The 15,328-nt window shown below is 45.9% G+C and overlaps 1 protein-coding gene across 2 annotated transcripts in view; it reads right to left on the bottom strand.

Moving 5' to 3' along the window:
- The window catches only part of mtf1 (metal-regulatory transcription factor 1), an 89,263-nt gene extending 75,439 nt beyond the window's left edge, over positions 1-13,824 (bottom strand). Inside the window, exons 1-2 of one of the 2 annotated variants that reach the window (XM_085962405.1) lie at positions 13,750-13,824; positions 10,803-11,306 (exon numbers count right to left, since the gene is read on the bottom strand). In XM_085962405.1, coding sequence (XP_085818531.1) covers positions 10,803-11,270 — 468 coding nt within the window. In that variant the 5' untranslated portion in view covers positions 11,271-11,306; positions 13,750-13,824. Of the gene's footprint in view, positions 1-10,802; positions 11,307-13,657 lie in introns of both variants that reach the window. The other variant, XM_085962404.1, reaches the window with a different exon arrangement.
- Between the last annotated feature and the right edge of the window lie 1,504 nt (positions 13,825-15,328).

Below are 15,328 nucleotides of genomic sequence, written 5' to 3'. Positions count from 1 at the left end.
TGTGCGCAAATTGGCTGCTAAGTTTCCTACAATAAAACAGTGGCTACACTTCAAAAAAGTACTTCATAAAGTGCTTTGAGACATCCTGAGGTTGTGAAAGGTGCTATAGAAATGACATGTGTTTTAATATGTCACAATTTGAATTGCAAAAAATTTAAAAGATCAAAATTTCCTGCTGCTCTTTTCCTGATCTGCAAATTCGATCAATTTGCAAACTGCAATTGATCGAGTTGTACACTTACAGCAATTAGATTTTGTGCCTTAAAAGGGACAAACTCAACTTCACCAAAGCAACTGAATGCATTGCGTGTTACATGGTATAATGGCTCCATCATTATAAAACAGTGACTAACTGAGCAACACAAAGAAAACTGCTAGCTATATCAGAATTGTGCAACGTATATATTCATGCAATACAACTGAAAGATTTAGAACAGTTCCTTGCTTTTTGATATGCTGCGCATAAATAGAAAGGAATGCAAGAGAACGCACACAGAACACCCTGGGTACAGCACTCAAGGTGTATTGGTTAATCTGCAAAATTACAGATTCCGATTGCTTGTCAGGACTCATTACACCAAAGCAGTAATTCCTAGGGCATGTATTGGTGTGTCAATTGATACATTTTACAATATATGCTGCACACAGAATTCCCCAGTAAAAGTATTATTTCTCCAAAAGCCTGCAGGAATGATGCCACACATCAAGGGTAAGTACGCTAGCAGCTGCTAGTCGCAATTACAATTGCTACTGGCATAAAACTGAAAAAAATCTCAGTATAAAACATAATCTGTAATTACTATAAATACCAGACAGTGACTATAATCAAACCTTGGGGTATCAAGTGATGGTTAGTAATGAGCTCTAATCTTCTGGTTCAAGGCGGCACTGAACCCCTCATTCAGATGCAACCACTCTCTAGAAACTGGTTATTTTATATGTTCCTCAGACCTAGAGCATTTTAGTACTTTACAAAATCTCTCAGATCAGATAATATTTTGTAAAGTTACAATTCTAAAAGAAACACTTGCACTTATATAGTGCCTTTCACAACCATTGGATGTCCCAAAGCGCTTTACAGCCAATTCAGTTCCTTTTTGAAGTGTAGTCACTGTTGTAATCATAAAATAGAATCATAGAATGGTTACAGCACAGGAGGCCGCCAATCGGCCCATCAAGCCCGTGCCGGCTCGCTGCAAGAGCGCTTCAGCTAGTCCCACTCCCGCACCCTTTCCCCATAGCCCTGCAAATTGTTTTCCTTCAGGTATATATGGGATCTTGGGCTTCATAGAGGTGTTGAGTACAAAAGTAGAGAAGTTATGCTGAACCTTTATAAAGCGCTGGTTAGGTCACAACTGGAGTATTGTGTCCAGTTCTGGTCACCACACTTTAGGAAGGATGTGAAGGCCCTTGAGGGTGCAGAGGAGAGTTACCAGAATGGTTCCGGGAATGGGGGATCTTAGCTACAAGGACAGGTTGGAGAAGCTGGATTTGTTTTCATTAGAGCAAAGGAGGTTGAGGGGTGATTTGATAGAGGTGTACAAGATTATGACGGGTTTAGATAGGCTAGACGGGGAAAGGCTGTTCCCACTAGTTGATGGTACAAGGACTAGGGGACACAGATTGAAGGTTTTGGGCAAGAGATACAGGGGGGATGAGAGGAAAAACTTCTTTTTAAATGCAGCGAGGGGTGATGACCTGGAATTTGCTGCCGACGGAAGTGGAGATACTCATTGGGCCAACATTTGCGATCGGAGGCTTCCTGCGGACAGACGCCTCCAACCTGCAAAATGTCTACAAATTTACCCGGTGGCCCGGGAAGAATGGCGGCTTGCGATCCTGGGCCTCTCGGGGTCTGTGCGGGCAGAGCCCCACGTATCCCAGGGGCGCATGCGGTTCGTAGACGCTCCTGGGATCACGTGGGCTGGCCAAACCAATGGAAGGGAATTCCCCAGTCATACTTTTGACAGTTCTTTATGTACAGAACTGTCAAAAGTATGAATGGGGATCACCTAAAAAATACACCAATGCATTAAATACATTTTTAAAAACACATTACATACTTAAAAATTAAAACTTCATTTAATTAAATATTTTAAACAAACATTTAATTTTTTGGAAAATGTTTTAAATGTTTACAGGGCTAAAAATAAACTTACCTTTTGAAGAGTATTTTTAATTTATAAATGAGTTATCAAATTTCATTTTTCTATTTTTTAAAACTCAAGTTGATAAAAGCAGCATTCAACGGGCGGAAGTTGTGCAAAAAACGCAACTCTCCACCCGCAGAGGCACTTTTCTTGGGAATGTGGATGATCTGTCAAGAGAATTCTTGACAGATCGCAACTGCCGGGTTTCAGCGCATGCGCTGCGCATGCCTGAAACTGGCACTTGCGCGGCTCCTACGGGCGCGTACGTCCAATGTTTTCAAGGGGAGACTGGATAGGCACTTGAGGGAAATAAACTTGCAGGGCTACGGGGATAGAGCGGGGGAATGGGAGTGACTGGATTGCTCTAGAGAGCCGGCACGGACTCGATGGGCCGAATGGCCTCCTCCTGTGCTGTTATGACTATTTATCCCATTCCCTTTTCAAAGCTACAATTGCATCTGCCTCCACCACCCTTTCAGGCAGTGCATTCCTAATCATAACCACTCGCTGAGGAAAATGTTTTCATGTCTCCTTTGGTTCTTCTGCCAATCACCTTAAATCTGTGTCCTCTGGTTCACAGCCCTTCCGCCAATGGGAACAGTTTCTATCTATCTACTGTCTAGACTTCTCATGATTTTGAATACCTCTATCAAATCACCTCTCAACCTTCTCTGCTCTAAGGAGAACAACCCCAGCTTCTCCAGTCTATCCACGTAACTGAAGTCCCTCATCCCAGGAACCATTCTTTTAAATCTTTTCTGCACTTTCTCGAAGACCTTCACATCCTTCCTAAAGTGCAGTGCCCAGAATTGGACAAAATACTCCAGTTGGGGCCAAACCAGTGTTTTGTAAAGGTTCATCATAACTTCCTTGCATACTCTACGCCTATATTTATGAAGCCCAGGATCCCGTATGCTTTTTTAAATCACTCTCTCAGCCTGCCCTGCCATCTTCAATGATTTGTGCACATGTACCCCCAGGTCTCTGCTCCTGCACCCCCTTAGGATTGTACCCTTTAGTTTATATTGCCTCTCCTCGTTCCTCCTACCAAAATGTATCACTTCACACTTTGCTGATTTAAATTTCATCTGCCACGCCTGCCCATTCCCCGTCTGTGTCTTCTTGAACTAATGTAGGAAAGGCGGCAGCCAATTTGCACACAGCAAGCTTTCACAAATACAATGTGATAATGACCAGATAATCTGTTTTAGTGATGTTGATTGAGATATAAATATCAGCTCGGACACTAGGGAGAACTCCCTTGCTCTTCTTCAAAATAGTGCCATGGGATCTTCGACATCCACCTGAGAGCGCAGAGGGGGCCTCGGTTTAACGTCTCATCCGAAAGACGATACCTCCGACAGTGCAGCACTCCCTCAGTATTGCACTGTAGTGTCAGCCTAGATTATATGCTCAAATCTCTGGAGTGGGGCTTGAACCCACAACCTTCTGACTCAGAGGCGAGAGCGCTGCCAACCGAGCCACAGCTGACACTATTAACGTTTACCACTAGTGAGCAAATAGCACTGCATTTTCATAGTGCCTTAAAATGTACAAAAACATCCCGAATCACTTCAGAGGTACAGGGAAATTGGACATCGAGCCAAATATCAGGAGGTGATGAAAAGCTAGGTCGAAGAGGTGGCTTCTAAGAATAATCTTAAAGGAGGAGAGGGAGATTGAGGGGTTTAACATAGAAGATAGGAGCAGGAGTCAGCCATTCGGCCCCTCGAGCCTGCTCCGCCATTCAATGCAATCATGGTTGATCATCCAAATTCAGTACCCTGTCCCTTGATCCCTTTAGCCTTAATATATCCAACTCCTTCTTGAATATATTTAATGAATTGGCCTCTACTACCTTCTGTGGTAGAGAATTCCACAGGTTCACCACTCTCTGGGTGAAGAAATTCCTCATCTCTGTCCTAAATGGCTTACCCCTTATCCTTAGACTGTGACCGCTGGTTCTGGACTCCCCTACCATCAGGAACATCCTTCCAGCATCTAGTCTGTCCAGTCCTGTTAGAATTTTATAAGTTTCAATGAGATCCCCTCTTATTCTTCTAAACTCCAGCGAGTATAAGCCTAATCAACCCAATCTCTCCTCATACATCATTCCTGCCATCCCAGGTTATCAGCCTGGTGAATCTTCGCTGCACTCCCTCCATGGCAAGAACATCCTTCCTCAGATAAGGGAGGGAATTCCAACAACTGGGACCTAGGCAGCTGAAGGCACAGCCACTAATGGTTGGGTGAAGGGCTGGAGGAGGTTACAGGGATAGGGAGGGATGAGGTCATGGAGGGATTTAAACACTGACATGAGAATTGTAAGTTTGTGGCATTGGGGGGAACCAGAAGCTAATAGAGGTCAGTGAGGCTGGCTGTGAGGGGAGAGTGTGACTTAGGTGAGGGATAGGATAGGGACAGCAGAGCTAGGATGCGCTGAAGTTTATGGAGGGTGGGAACAAGGGGGGGGGGGGGGGGGTCAGCCACGAGAGCACTGGAGTAATCAAGTCTGGAGATGATAAAGGCATAAAATGAGGGTTTCAGTGTCAGATGGATATCGAGCTGGACAATATTACAGGTGGAAGTGGGTGGTCTTAGTGAGGGAGCGGATATCTGGTCAGAAACATAGAAGCATAGAAGATAGGAGCAGGAGTAGGCCATTCGGCCCTTCGAGCCTGCTCCGCCATTCAACGAGATCATGGCTGATCATCCAAACCCTAGCACCCGGTCCCTACACCGACAGCCATCCCACACAAGCCCTATCCCCGTAACCCCACGTATTTAATCCCCCCTAACACTAAGGGCCAATTTTTTATCATGGCCAATCAACCTAACCCGCACATCTTTGGACTGTGGGAGGAAACCGGAGCACCCGGAGAAAACCCACGCAAACACAGGGAGAATTTGCAAACTCCGGGAGAATGTGCAAACTCCACACAGACAGTCACCCGGGTCCCTGGCGCTGTGAGGCAACAGTGCTAACCACTATGCCACCGTGCTGCCCTGAAGCTCAGGATTGAACAGGACATTGAAACTGAACAGTCTAGTTGACCTCGAGACAGTGGCAGGGGAGGGGACGAGAATCAATGGCGAAGGTGCTGAATTTTTGGTGGGGACTGAAGACAATAACTGCTCATTCCAATAGCTACTGCTCAGCCAAGACTGCACAATAGACAAGCAGTCTCAGCACAGAGGCAGTGTTGGGTCAGGCTAGGTGGCATCGATCGGGGTACGTGTGGATGCTTGCGGGAGATTTCATTGGACACGAGCCCAAAAGTGCTTGTACATTACATACCACTTAAAATTAATACATAAATCACAGAGTGCAGGTCTGAGCTCTTTCTATGAATTAGTTCTGCAGCCTATTCTATTAAGCCTTCTGCTTATAACCCTACTTGTATTTCATAACGGTAATTCCACAAAGCTAAATACACCAGCTTGAAGTTATTACATGAGAGCTCCCCAGATAATCAGTTGGTAAAGTCAGTGAGTCACAGAGGTACCGGATGAGTTTCTTGGTCTGTCTTGAGTTAGCTAATCTCAGGGTCAGTAGGAAAGACTGCAATTAGCCTCCGTGCTCCTGGACTAGGTGGAGGTTAACGAAAGAAACAAAAATTAAGTTCCCATTCCAAACACCAACCAGGAGCCTCACCTGGAAAGTGTACATGCTCATCCTGGGCAAGGCCATGGTTGTGATAGCCCCTGCAGTCAAATAGCCTGCCAACTGTCACCACCTGGGCGCACATGAAAAACGGCCACTTAGGCACGGTATCGGAAGTGACTGGCACCCGTGGATCCTGCAACAGTCAGTGAGCTCAGGAGAGCTGGGCAGAAAAGTTGACGGGGAAAAAAAATTCTAATTGAGGTTCAAGATAAATCTAGCCTGGGTTTTTTTCTTGAAGCAATTTTTTCCACACATCAAAATCAGTGATGTACTGCCAATTTTAAAAAGGTGGATACACTGTACATGTAGACACATTAGACAGGAAGAAGTTTCCACTCGTGGGAGAATCCAAAATTAGGGGTCATAAATACAAGATAGTCATGAATAAATCCAATGAGGAATTCAGGAGATACTTCTTTACCCAGAGTGTGGTTAGAATGTAGAACTTGCTACCACATGGAGCAGTTAAGACGAATAGCATAGATTCTTTTTTATTTATTCAATCATTGGATGTGGCAGTCACTACCAAGGCCAGCATTCATTGCCCATTCCTAGTTGCCCTCAAGAAGGTGGTGGTAAGTCACCTTCTTGAACCGCTGCAGTCCGTGTGGTGAAGGTACTCCCACAGTGCTGTTAGGTAGGGAGTTCCAGGACGGAGGGAAACTTGCAAGTGGTGGTGTTCCTTTGCGCCTGCTGCCCTAGTCCTTCTAGGTGGTAGAGGCCGTGGGCATTTAAGGGGAAGCTAGATAAGTACACAAGGGAGAAAGTAATAGAAGGATATGATGATAGGGTGAGATGAAGTAGGGTGGGAACAGGCTCATGTGGAGCATAAACACCAGCATAGACCAGTTAGGTCGAATGGCCCGTTTCTGTGCTATAAATTCTAAGTATATCAAGGATGGACTTTCTTTCCCAAAGATAAAAGCACTATTCTGGGGTTGTGCCTCCTAAAAATCTAATTTCTTTATATTTCATGGTGTATTTTACACCATAACTTCATAATGTGCACATACCACAGAGTTATAACATACTCCCCTGCTCACTCAGTAATTGTACCATGAATAGCTGATCAGTACAGGCCAAGAAACCCAGCCACCCACCATCAGCAACTGGTGCATAACGAGCAACTAACTACAAGAAGCCACCCTCCCAGTTACTAGAAACCACCACCAGTCAGTCAGTCAGTAATAAAAGCCCACCCATTGCCAGCAATTCTCCCATCACCAGCAGCCAGTCAAAACACAGTTAGCCATTCATCACCAGCAGCCAGTCCACTGCCCAATCAGCATCAGCCAGCTCCAGATAACCAATCCGCAGCTAACAGGCCGGATAAAGCTGGAGAGCGGGTGTGATTGAGAGGGTGTGAAAAAGAGGGTGCAGAAGTCAGCCTGGTGTATCAGCGGATCACCATGGAGCAAATAGCACAATTGCACCACCAGTTGAATGTAGCCCACATGGCCAGAAACAGATACTTCAAGGCAAGGCAATGGGCATTGTTTTACCCACACTCCCCCAGTTCATGTTGGCACACCATTGCCCCACACTCAGATCCACCCCTGTATGTGGGCACTGTGTCCCTCCCACCCCCACAGTCCATGCTGGCACCCAACTCTCCTTTCCTCCCCAGTCCAATCCGGCACTCTGCATTTTCCCTGCCCCACCCCTCCCATGCAGCACAGCTTTCCCCCTCTCTTCCCACCTATTGCAGCCTTGCTGGCTGAAGAGTCCTGTTGCTGCTAGAGCTGAAGTGATTGAACTAGGCTGATGTTTCAGCTTTTACTGTGGCAGTAACAGGACCCATTAGGAGGGGGCTGGGGCCAGGGCCGGACCAACGCAGGGATCCCCGGCATGGTGGTCAGCCAGTTGACAGGTTTATATCATAGCTTCCAGCTCGCTGAAAATGAGCATACACTCAACAAAAGTTTAATGCAGGTAGATGCTGCATACCCTTCACTACCTTCAACTGAAACCTCCTACTTCACCCTAATGTTACAGCATTCAACAAAAATCAGACCTTGCCATTTAAAATGTTTTAAATAATAAACAATGTTACAGTACAGTACTGAACTGCTATTCTACCCATTCTCAAGAGGGGAGCTCAGGGAAACACTCATCGACCTTACAAACACATTACAGCAGTGGTAATTACACTGGCCGGGTCCACATTTGTCATTCGCATTGGTACCAAGAGAATGCAACAACCCCAAAGGAATTTAATGCTGTTAAATGGCCTGTTGACTTTATACACTAAAGTAGTTCTTGATTTGGCAGTGCTACAGGCATAACTGCTCATCCTTCCTCATGGGCAATACAGCTGAGGTATACAGTAACCTCTGGCATCTGCTACACTTGCAGTCTGCCACAAATTAAAAGAGCCCAAAATGAAAGATGTCGACACTGGAGTACAAATTCTAAATAAATGGCTATTCGTTCACTGATTTCTATAACAACTTCATTTCAAAGCTTAGCAGAGTTATGGTTTATGTCACCCAAACTAAACGAGATCACTGCTTCACATTTGTGCGAATGAACCTAGTGTTCAGGTGTTCCCCACTGTCCACAATTTTATGATCGAGGATGTTCAGTTTGTAATATTACCCCTTGAAAACTTCTCTCTTCCCTTCACATCAAGTTAGACTGTAGTACTAATCAAAACAGCAAGAATGCCAATATTATATAGTGGGCGATGATTAGATAGAGGAGCTCTGTGCATTAGAGAGTTTCCCCAGAACAGCACCGAATGGGTTAAAGTGCAGCCACATGATTTTTGATGGAAAACACTACCAGATGAGCATAAAGAGAGGCAAGATTGGGCTTCTTTCAGGGTGTAGGATGCCGAGGTAAAGGAGAAATTTAGGGATATGCCAAAAAACACACGCGCACACCAGAACCAGAGCAAATTGAAATGCTGAATGCTCTTGGAAAGTGCAGAGAGAGAGGCAGGTCCTGCAGCAATATGCTTACAAGACAAGCATCTACTACTGTGGAAATTAAAGAGATGGCCACATACTCAATTAATTACGTACAGTCGAGTGAGCTTTTGAGAAATGCATCGATGACGGAGTCATCACCTGGTTATAAGAGCTCCAACAATAGTGAAACAGGCCATGTATGGACTCTCTTTAAATGTTTCCATTGAATATTTGACCTGAATGGTTAATCGACACAATATTAAAAGAACATTTCGACATAATTTATGCTTTTGTCTAATTCATTCCCTCTCCTCCAGAGGATGCTGACTCGTGTTGAGGAACAGCTCCATTGTTGCCAACAACAATCTAGCGCTTCATGTGCGAGTGGAGAGAGAGTTACAACAGACAATTTGACTGAACAGGTTCGCTCGAACCTGTCCATGCAATGATGACACCGCTCCTGCCCAGCAGGAAATAACCAGACAGCTTTTAAGAGCGGGAGCCTTGGGTAAAGGTTCCCCCCTCCCTGGCCGAGGACACTTTAACACCCCTACTGTTTGCTATTTCAATCAGTTTGTGGGTTTTTTTTTAAACCTAAGAAAACAGCTAGTTATTACATTTTATCGGAAGAGATTAGCTGATTCAAATAGGTGCAAGTATGTGTGCAGCACAAGGTAATCCACATGCCTCTGAATTCAGCTTCCAGAGAACTCGCCACACACGAGATGTCACCTTTCTAAGTTTCTCTACAGGCAGTTTTGTCAGAAGTGATGCAAAAGGCCACCTCTGATGGTGGCAACCTGCCATTTTTTTTTTTTTTTTTTAATATTTGCTACCAGCACCCTGCGCACACTCACAATGACTATCCTGAAAGCATTGCCGTGCCACAAGCAAACCCACTGTTCCTAAACATTCAAACTGAGATCTGCAGTCTGCCCTTTCAAATAGAACATAAACTAAATATCACCTTGCCTGCAGGATGTAGGAAAATAACCTGCAATAGTTTAACCCTTTGAGGAATGCAATTTTTAATGCAGCCCGCGGTTTCAGAGCCCCAGCACGGAGCCTCAGATGTAAATGTGAGTTGTTGCAATATGATCCATCCAACTTCAGGAATTGGACCTGTAATGGCCACTGTACTCCAGACAACCCCCGGCAGCAAAATGTTGCACACAGTCTGGTGATATGCCAGTTAGGGTTAGGGTTTTTCTACAAAGTTTTGTTTTAATAAAGTCCAAAAACAAAACAATTGCTGAACAATACAGTTAGAAAAAGATAATATACAGCTTACAAGGCTGTGGTCAGATTCCACAGGAAGGGCCCCGTTACCATGGTAGCACACTGGCTTGGTTAGGTATGTATAGCTATGCCTGACCTTTCAGAAAGGTTAGCAGCCACCAGTACACCTACACAGCACACAAACTTTAGATAAACCACTTTTCACTAATATCCTAGAAGGCATTCTGTAAGGCTAATGCTTGCTAGCTTCCCTAGCCTCGATGTAACAAGCGTTGGCACAAGTTCTCTTTTCCACATAACTATTATTAACTCACATTTTTGTAGCATTCCTCGCGTGCGGGAATCAAAGCCTCAAAGTGCTTTACATTATAGAGGGGGGGGAAAAAGAGTGGACATTTAGCAGAAGGAAAGAAGGGAAAATGGAAAGCATTAAGGTGGGATCCCAGAGTCACAGCCAAAGAGAAGGCGAAGGAAAGACAGGAAATTATGCAGGGAGTTCCAGAGGACAGGACTGTGGTGATTGAACCAGCTGCCTCCAATGGCAGTATCCTGGGAATGGAAAATCAGGAGCAGCCCAGTCAGAGGAGATGGAAAGGTGCATGTGGGGACAGGGAAATGGATGCATGGCTTAGAGGACATCACTAAGGTGTAGTGGGGCGCAGCTATAAAGCAATTTGAAAGGATGAGAATTTTGAAGTCCACTTTCGTGAGGCACGAGAAAGGAGTAGACTTGGGGAGGGTTGAAGGAGGGGTGACCGGAGTGCAGCACTTCACACAGGCACCATTTTGATTAAAGAGCATCTGTTAGCCTGCCAAACAGCTTTGATTGTTTACCTCTTTAACCTTGGTTTCAGGACACTCAGATTGCAGGGTGAGTGTGGCTCCCTCTATGTTCCTGGGCATTGGTGTGGATCCAGGGTTGATGGTGAACTGAATCTGATCCGGAGAAATGGTGTGATGCACGTAACCCTGCGACATTCCATCAGGATCTGTTAGCAAAAAGAAGTTGCCCTCTCCGCTCTCAGATAAAAAAGACACCAAGTTATTGTTCCCTCCTTCATCATCATCGTCCTCCTCGTCCTCTTCTTCTAGCCCAATTGGGTCCTGTTCTATTAGGACAGTTGTCCTATCATAAACAGTCCCAGAGGAAGAGGACACCAGGCCATTTTTACCAGAAAATCCCATCTTCTCCTCTTCCTCCTCCTCTCTAGTCATCTCCTCCTCGTCATCTTCTGTTTCATAGTATGTGACATTGTTATTCTCAGATACAAGTTCGCCTTTTTCTGGGTCATTGTCACCCATGTTGTATTCTGGATTATGGCAGGATAGCGGAATTTTCTGGATGATCATGAAACAGACAGATAGTGATATTAATACAGGATTTTTTAAAAAGCACAATACTGTACCAGTTCTCCAAAGCGGAAAGAAAAAAAGACTTGCATTTCTATAGCACCTTCCACGACCTCAAGACGCCCCAAAGCGCTTTACAGTCAACGAAGTACTTTTGAAGTGTAGTCACTTTCATAATATAGGAAATGCGGCAGCCAATTTGTGCACAAGCTCCCACTAACAACAATGTCATAAAATTACAGAAACAGTAACTTTGTGGGTAAACACACTGTCACGTGGTACAAGTCTCTCAGATCAGTAGGTCCCATGTTTGATTTCCAGTCTGCACTGAGATAGCTGATTTCAGCAGGGGCACTACAACTAACCTCAGCACCCCTGAATTAAGAGGGGAAAGGCGGCTCGGGTTCCCATTCTGATCACAGTCAAATGACCCTGCTGGAAAATGCAGGTTTGATGCCATAACTTACTGCATAGGCACATTTATGAACGGCCACTAGTGCAAAGCAAGAGGGCAGAAGTGCCCAATGGACTGCGTTCCAACAAGTATCAGTATCTCAAGGGAGGAGGGGAAGAGGAGAAAACTGGAACAAACAAAGCATCAGAAACTTGGATTTTTAGTGCCATCGCAGGCTGGATTTTAAAGCTTACGAATAATGCAAGGTCATTTCAAACAATGCACTCCAGATTAATGTATACCTGATTCGGGTACAATTCTGATCCAAGAATGCCAACATATCAAATTGCATTCTGTTACATAGTTTCTAATCCAAGAATAAAATGCTTTTTAAAATTTTATTAGCTTTTAGTACTTGGCTCACAAGCAATATAGTCAATAAACTGCACAATGTCACTAGGCTATTAGCACTTTAGGCAAATTTGACCAGTTTCAAGTGGGCTAAATCCTGAATCATCAAATGGACTGTGGTACAAAGGTTTCCCACAGATGAAAATCTGATCTAAACCTAATATTTCTTAGAATGTTTGTTATGAACTAATCAGCATTTAAATGCACTGTATAGTCATGACTTGGTACGATCTAAACCAGGAAAGTAGCTTCTAATTATGTTCACTTGGTAAATATGATTTTAAAACATTTTATAAAGAAGTATACACATTGCAAATTTACATCGTGAATATGTAATTTTGGCTAAATTAAACACAATTAGTCTACAATGAAGAACACAGATTTAAATACAAATTGTGCCAGTCGGGAGATTCAGTTTATTAATAAAAATGGCACAATGGGGAAATTATGGTGCCTTACTGAGCCATACAGATCAAGAAGGTCCCAGATTCTTTTTTTTTATTCATTCTCAGGATGTGGGTATCACTGGCAAGGCCAGTGTTCGCTGCCCATCCCTAGTTGCCAAGAAGCTTTTGTGGACCACCTTCTTAAACAACTGCAGTCCCTTATTCTTTGTAACACTTTGATACAACCGAGTGGCTTATAATTGGCAGCCGTGCCTCCAACTGTCTACGCCCTATGATCGGGAATACAATTCCTAAACTTCGCCACCTCTCTCTCTCCTCCAAGACGCTCCCTTAAATCCCACCTCTGACCAAATATGCGGTCACCAGTCCTAATATCTTCCTTCTTCGGTCAATTTTTTTGTTTGATGACTCTCCTGTGAATGTTAAAGGCGCTATATAAATGCAAGTAGTTGCTGTTGCACCAGTCAGTGCCTGGAGAAGAGAAGATTCCCAGAGCACGTCCCTTGTCAACCCGAGTCAACAGGAGATGGGACAACACAAACCTCCGCAATTTAAACGAACAAGGAAGTTTTCTTTTAAATGATCCCAGCCACGAGGGTAGGATATGTTGGGGGGGGGGGGGGGGGTGGAAAAGAGACACTGAAAATAAAGTGCAGTGACCCAGGGACTCCATCTGTGTTTGGGGGGGGGGGGGGGGGTGAGTGAAGGAGAAGCAAGGGGGGGGGGGGGTGAAGAGAGTGCTGTCCCCTGGGCTAGGGAGAGGGGACAGAGGAGGGGGTGGGAGGGGACAGAGAGGGGGGGAGGGGAGGGGACAGGGACAGAGGGGGGACGACGGGGGGGGGGGGGGGGGAATCAGTTCACTCTCCCTGCCCGAGTGAGGCGTTTTCACTGCCACCCCCAGCGCGGCCGAGACCCCCCTCATCACCACCGGGCAGAGCCGCACTGACAGCCCGGGACCCGCTCCCTGTCAACAGAGCCTGGGCCCGAGGAGGCGGGTGTGAGCGGTCACGGCCGGCCGCTAACTCTAAGGCTGTAAGATGGTGGGACAGTAGGCCCGAGCCTGGACATGGGCCTCGGATGCGGGCCGGGCCGCCCGCTCTCTCCCCCCCCCCCGGGCCGGGCTGTACCTGCGCTTGCCGCCGCCGTTCCGCCCGCTGCCGCCGCCATGGCTCCTCAGCCCCGCCGCCTGCCGGGAACACGCCGCCAGCCCCGCCCTCACCTCAACATAAATTAATAAATTATCATAATCACGTCGCGTCTGCTCCGTTCTACCCGCCGCTGCGAATTTTATCAATGAGTTAAACGCAAAGGATGGATTTTTATAAGGGACGGGAAAAGGAGTTGACCCGGTTTCCGTAGCAACGACACCCCTTCCCCCCCCCCACCGGAGTGCGAGCTGACGTCAGCCCCGCACCACGTGGTCCGGTGTGGCCCCGCCCCCCGGGAGGAGGGGCTTTCCAGAAACTTCAGGCTCAGTCTGGTGAGTGACGCAGCGCTTCCCCGCCCTTTCTTCACAGCCCTGCAAACCTTTCCCCGTCAAGTCGTCATCCAATCCCCATTTGCTGGAGCTGGAGCACGCAGTGTCCGCCGGCGCGCTAGATCACTTTCGTGACCGGTGGGCGCCGCGGGGACTGGAGTGCATAATTGGGCTGGAGAACCAAATTTTAATTTGATTATTAAGGTTTATTTGAAGTTTTATTGGTTTATTTACAGTTTTTTAGTTGTCTAAATTTATGTTTTCTCAAAAAGAGGATCCCCATTTGAAGGCTGCTGTTGAATCCGCCTCCGGCACCCTGTCCAGGCAGTGGCTTCCACATCCTAACCGCTCGCCGCGTTAACAAGAAGTTTTTCCCTCACATAGAAGATAGGAGGAGGAGTAGGCCCCTCGAGCCTGTTCTGCCATTTAATGTGATCATGGCTGATCATCCAAACTTAGTACCCTGTCCCTGCTTTCTCCCCATATCCCTTGATCCCTTTAGCCATAAGAAATATATCCAACTCCTTCTTGAATATATTTAATGAACTGGCCTCTACTTCCTTCTGTGGTAGAGAATTCCACAGGTTCACCACTCTCTGGGTGAAGAAATTCCTCCTCATCTCTGTCCTCATGTCCGCCTCTGGGTCTTCCGCCAATCACCTTAAATCAGTGTGTCCGCCGTGTCACTGACCCTTCCGCCACTGGGAGACGGTTTCTCCCTATTTATCAAAACCCTTCATGATTTTAAACACCTCTATCAAATCTAACATATAACTACATTTTAAAAACTAAACTTCATTTAATAAACTAAACGAGGTAAATAATTTGATTAATACTAAACTAATTTAAACAAATAAAATAATGGGAGAACAGGAGATGTGTTGCTGCTGCAATATGTGGGAGCTTGTGGACATTTTTCTCCAGGGCGACTACATCTGCGGTAAGTGTCTGCGGCTCTGAGTTGAGGAGCTGGAGTCCGAGCTGCAGACATGGTGAGACATCAGGGAGGAAGTTCCCTGGACCTTTTGCTCCAGGAGGTGGCCACACCCCTTAGATTAAATACTTTAGAATTGACACGTGGTCAGGGACAGGAGGGCGTAACTGCAAGTGAGGCAGGTATGGGGATCCAGGAGGTAGTATTGCAGGAGCCTCAGTCCCTGCACTTGTCCAATAGATTTGAGGTTCTTGCAACCCTTGTGGACCAGTGCGGGGACTGCAGGGAGTACGAGCAAACTGACCACGGCACCGTGGTACAGGAAGCCGTTCAAGTCGGGGGAGTAAAAAGGAAGGTGGTTGTAGTAGGTGACAGTATAGTTAGGGA

Source organism: Somniosus microcephalus, chromosome 20 (assembly GCF_052327205.1).
Source record: "Somniosus microcephalus isolate GS21.2 chromosome 20, FLI_Smic_1.0, whole genome shotgun sequence".
NCBI lineage: Eukaryota > Metazoa > Chordata > Chondrichthyes > Squaliformes > Somniosidae > Somniosus > Somniosus microcephalus.
The sequence above is the reverse complement of the archived record's forward strand: the minus strand, read 5'-3'. Positions and strand labels throughout refer to the sequence as shown.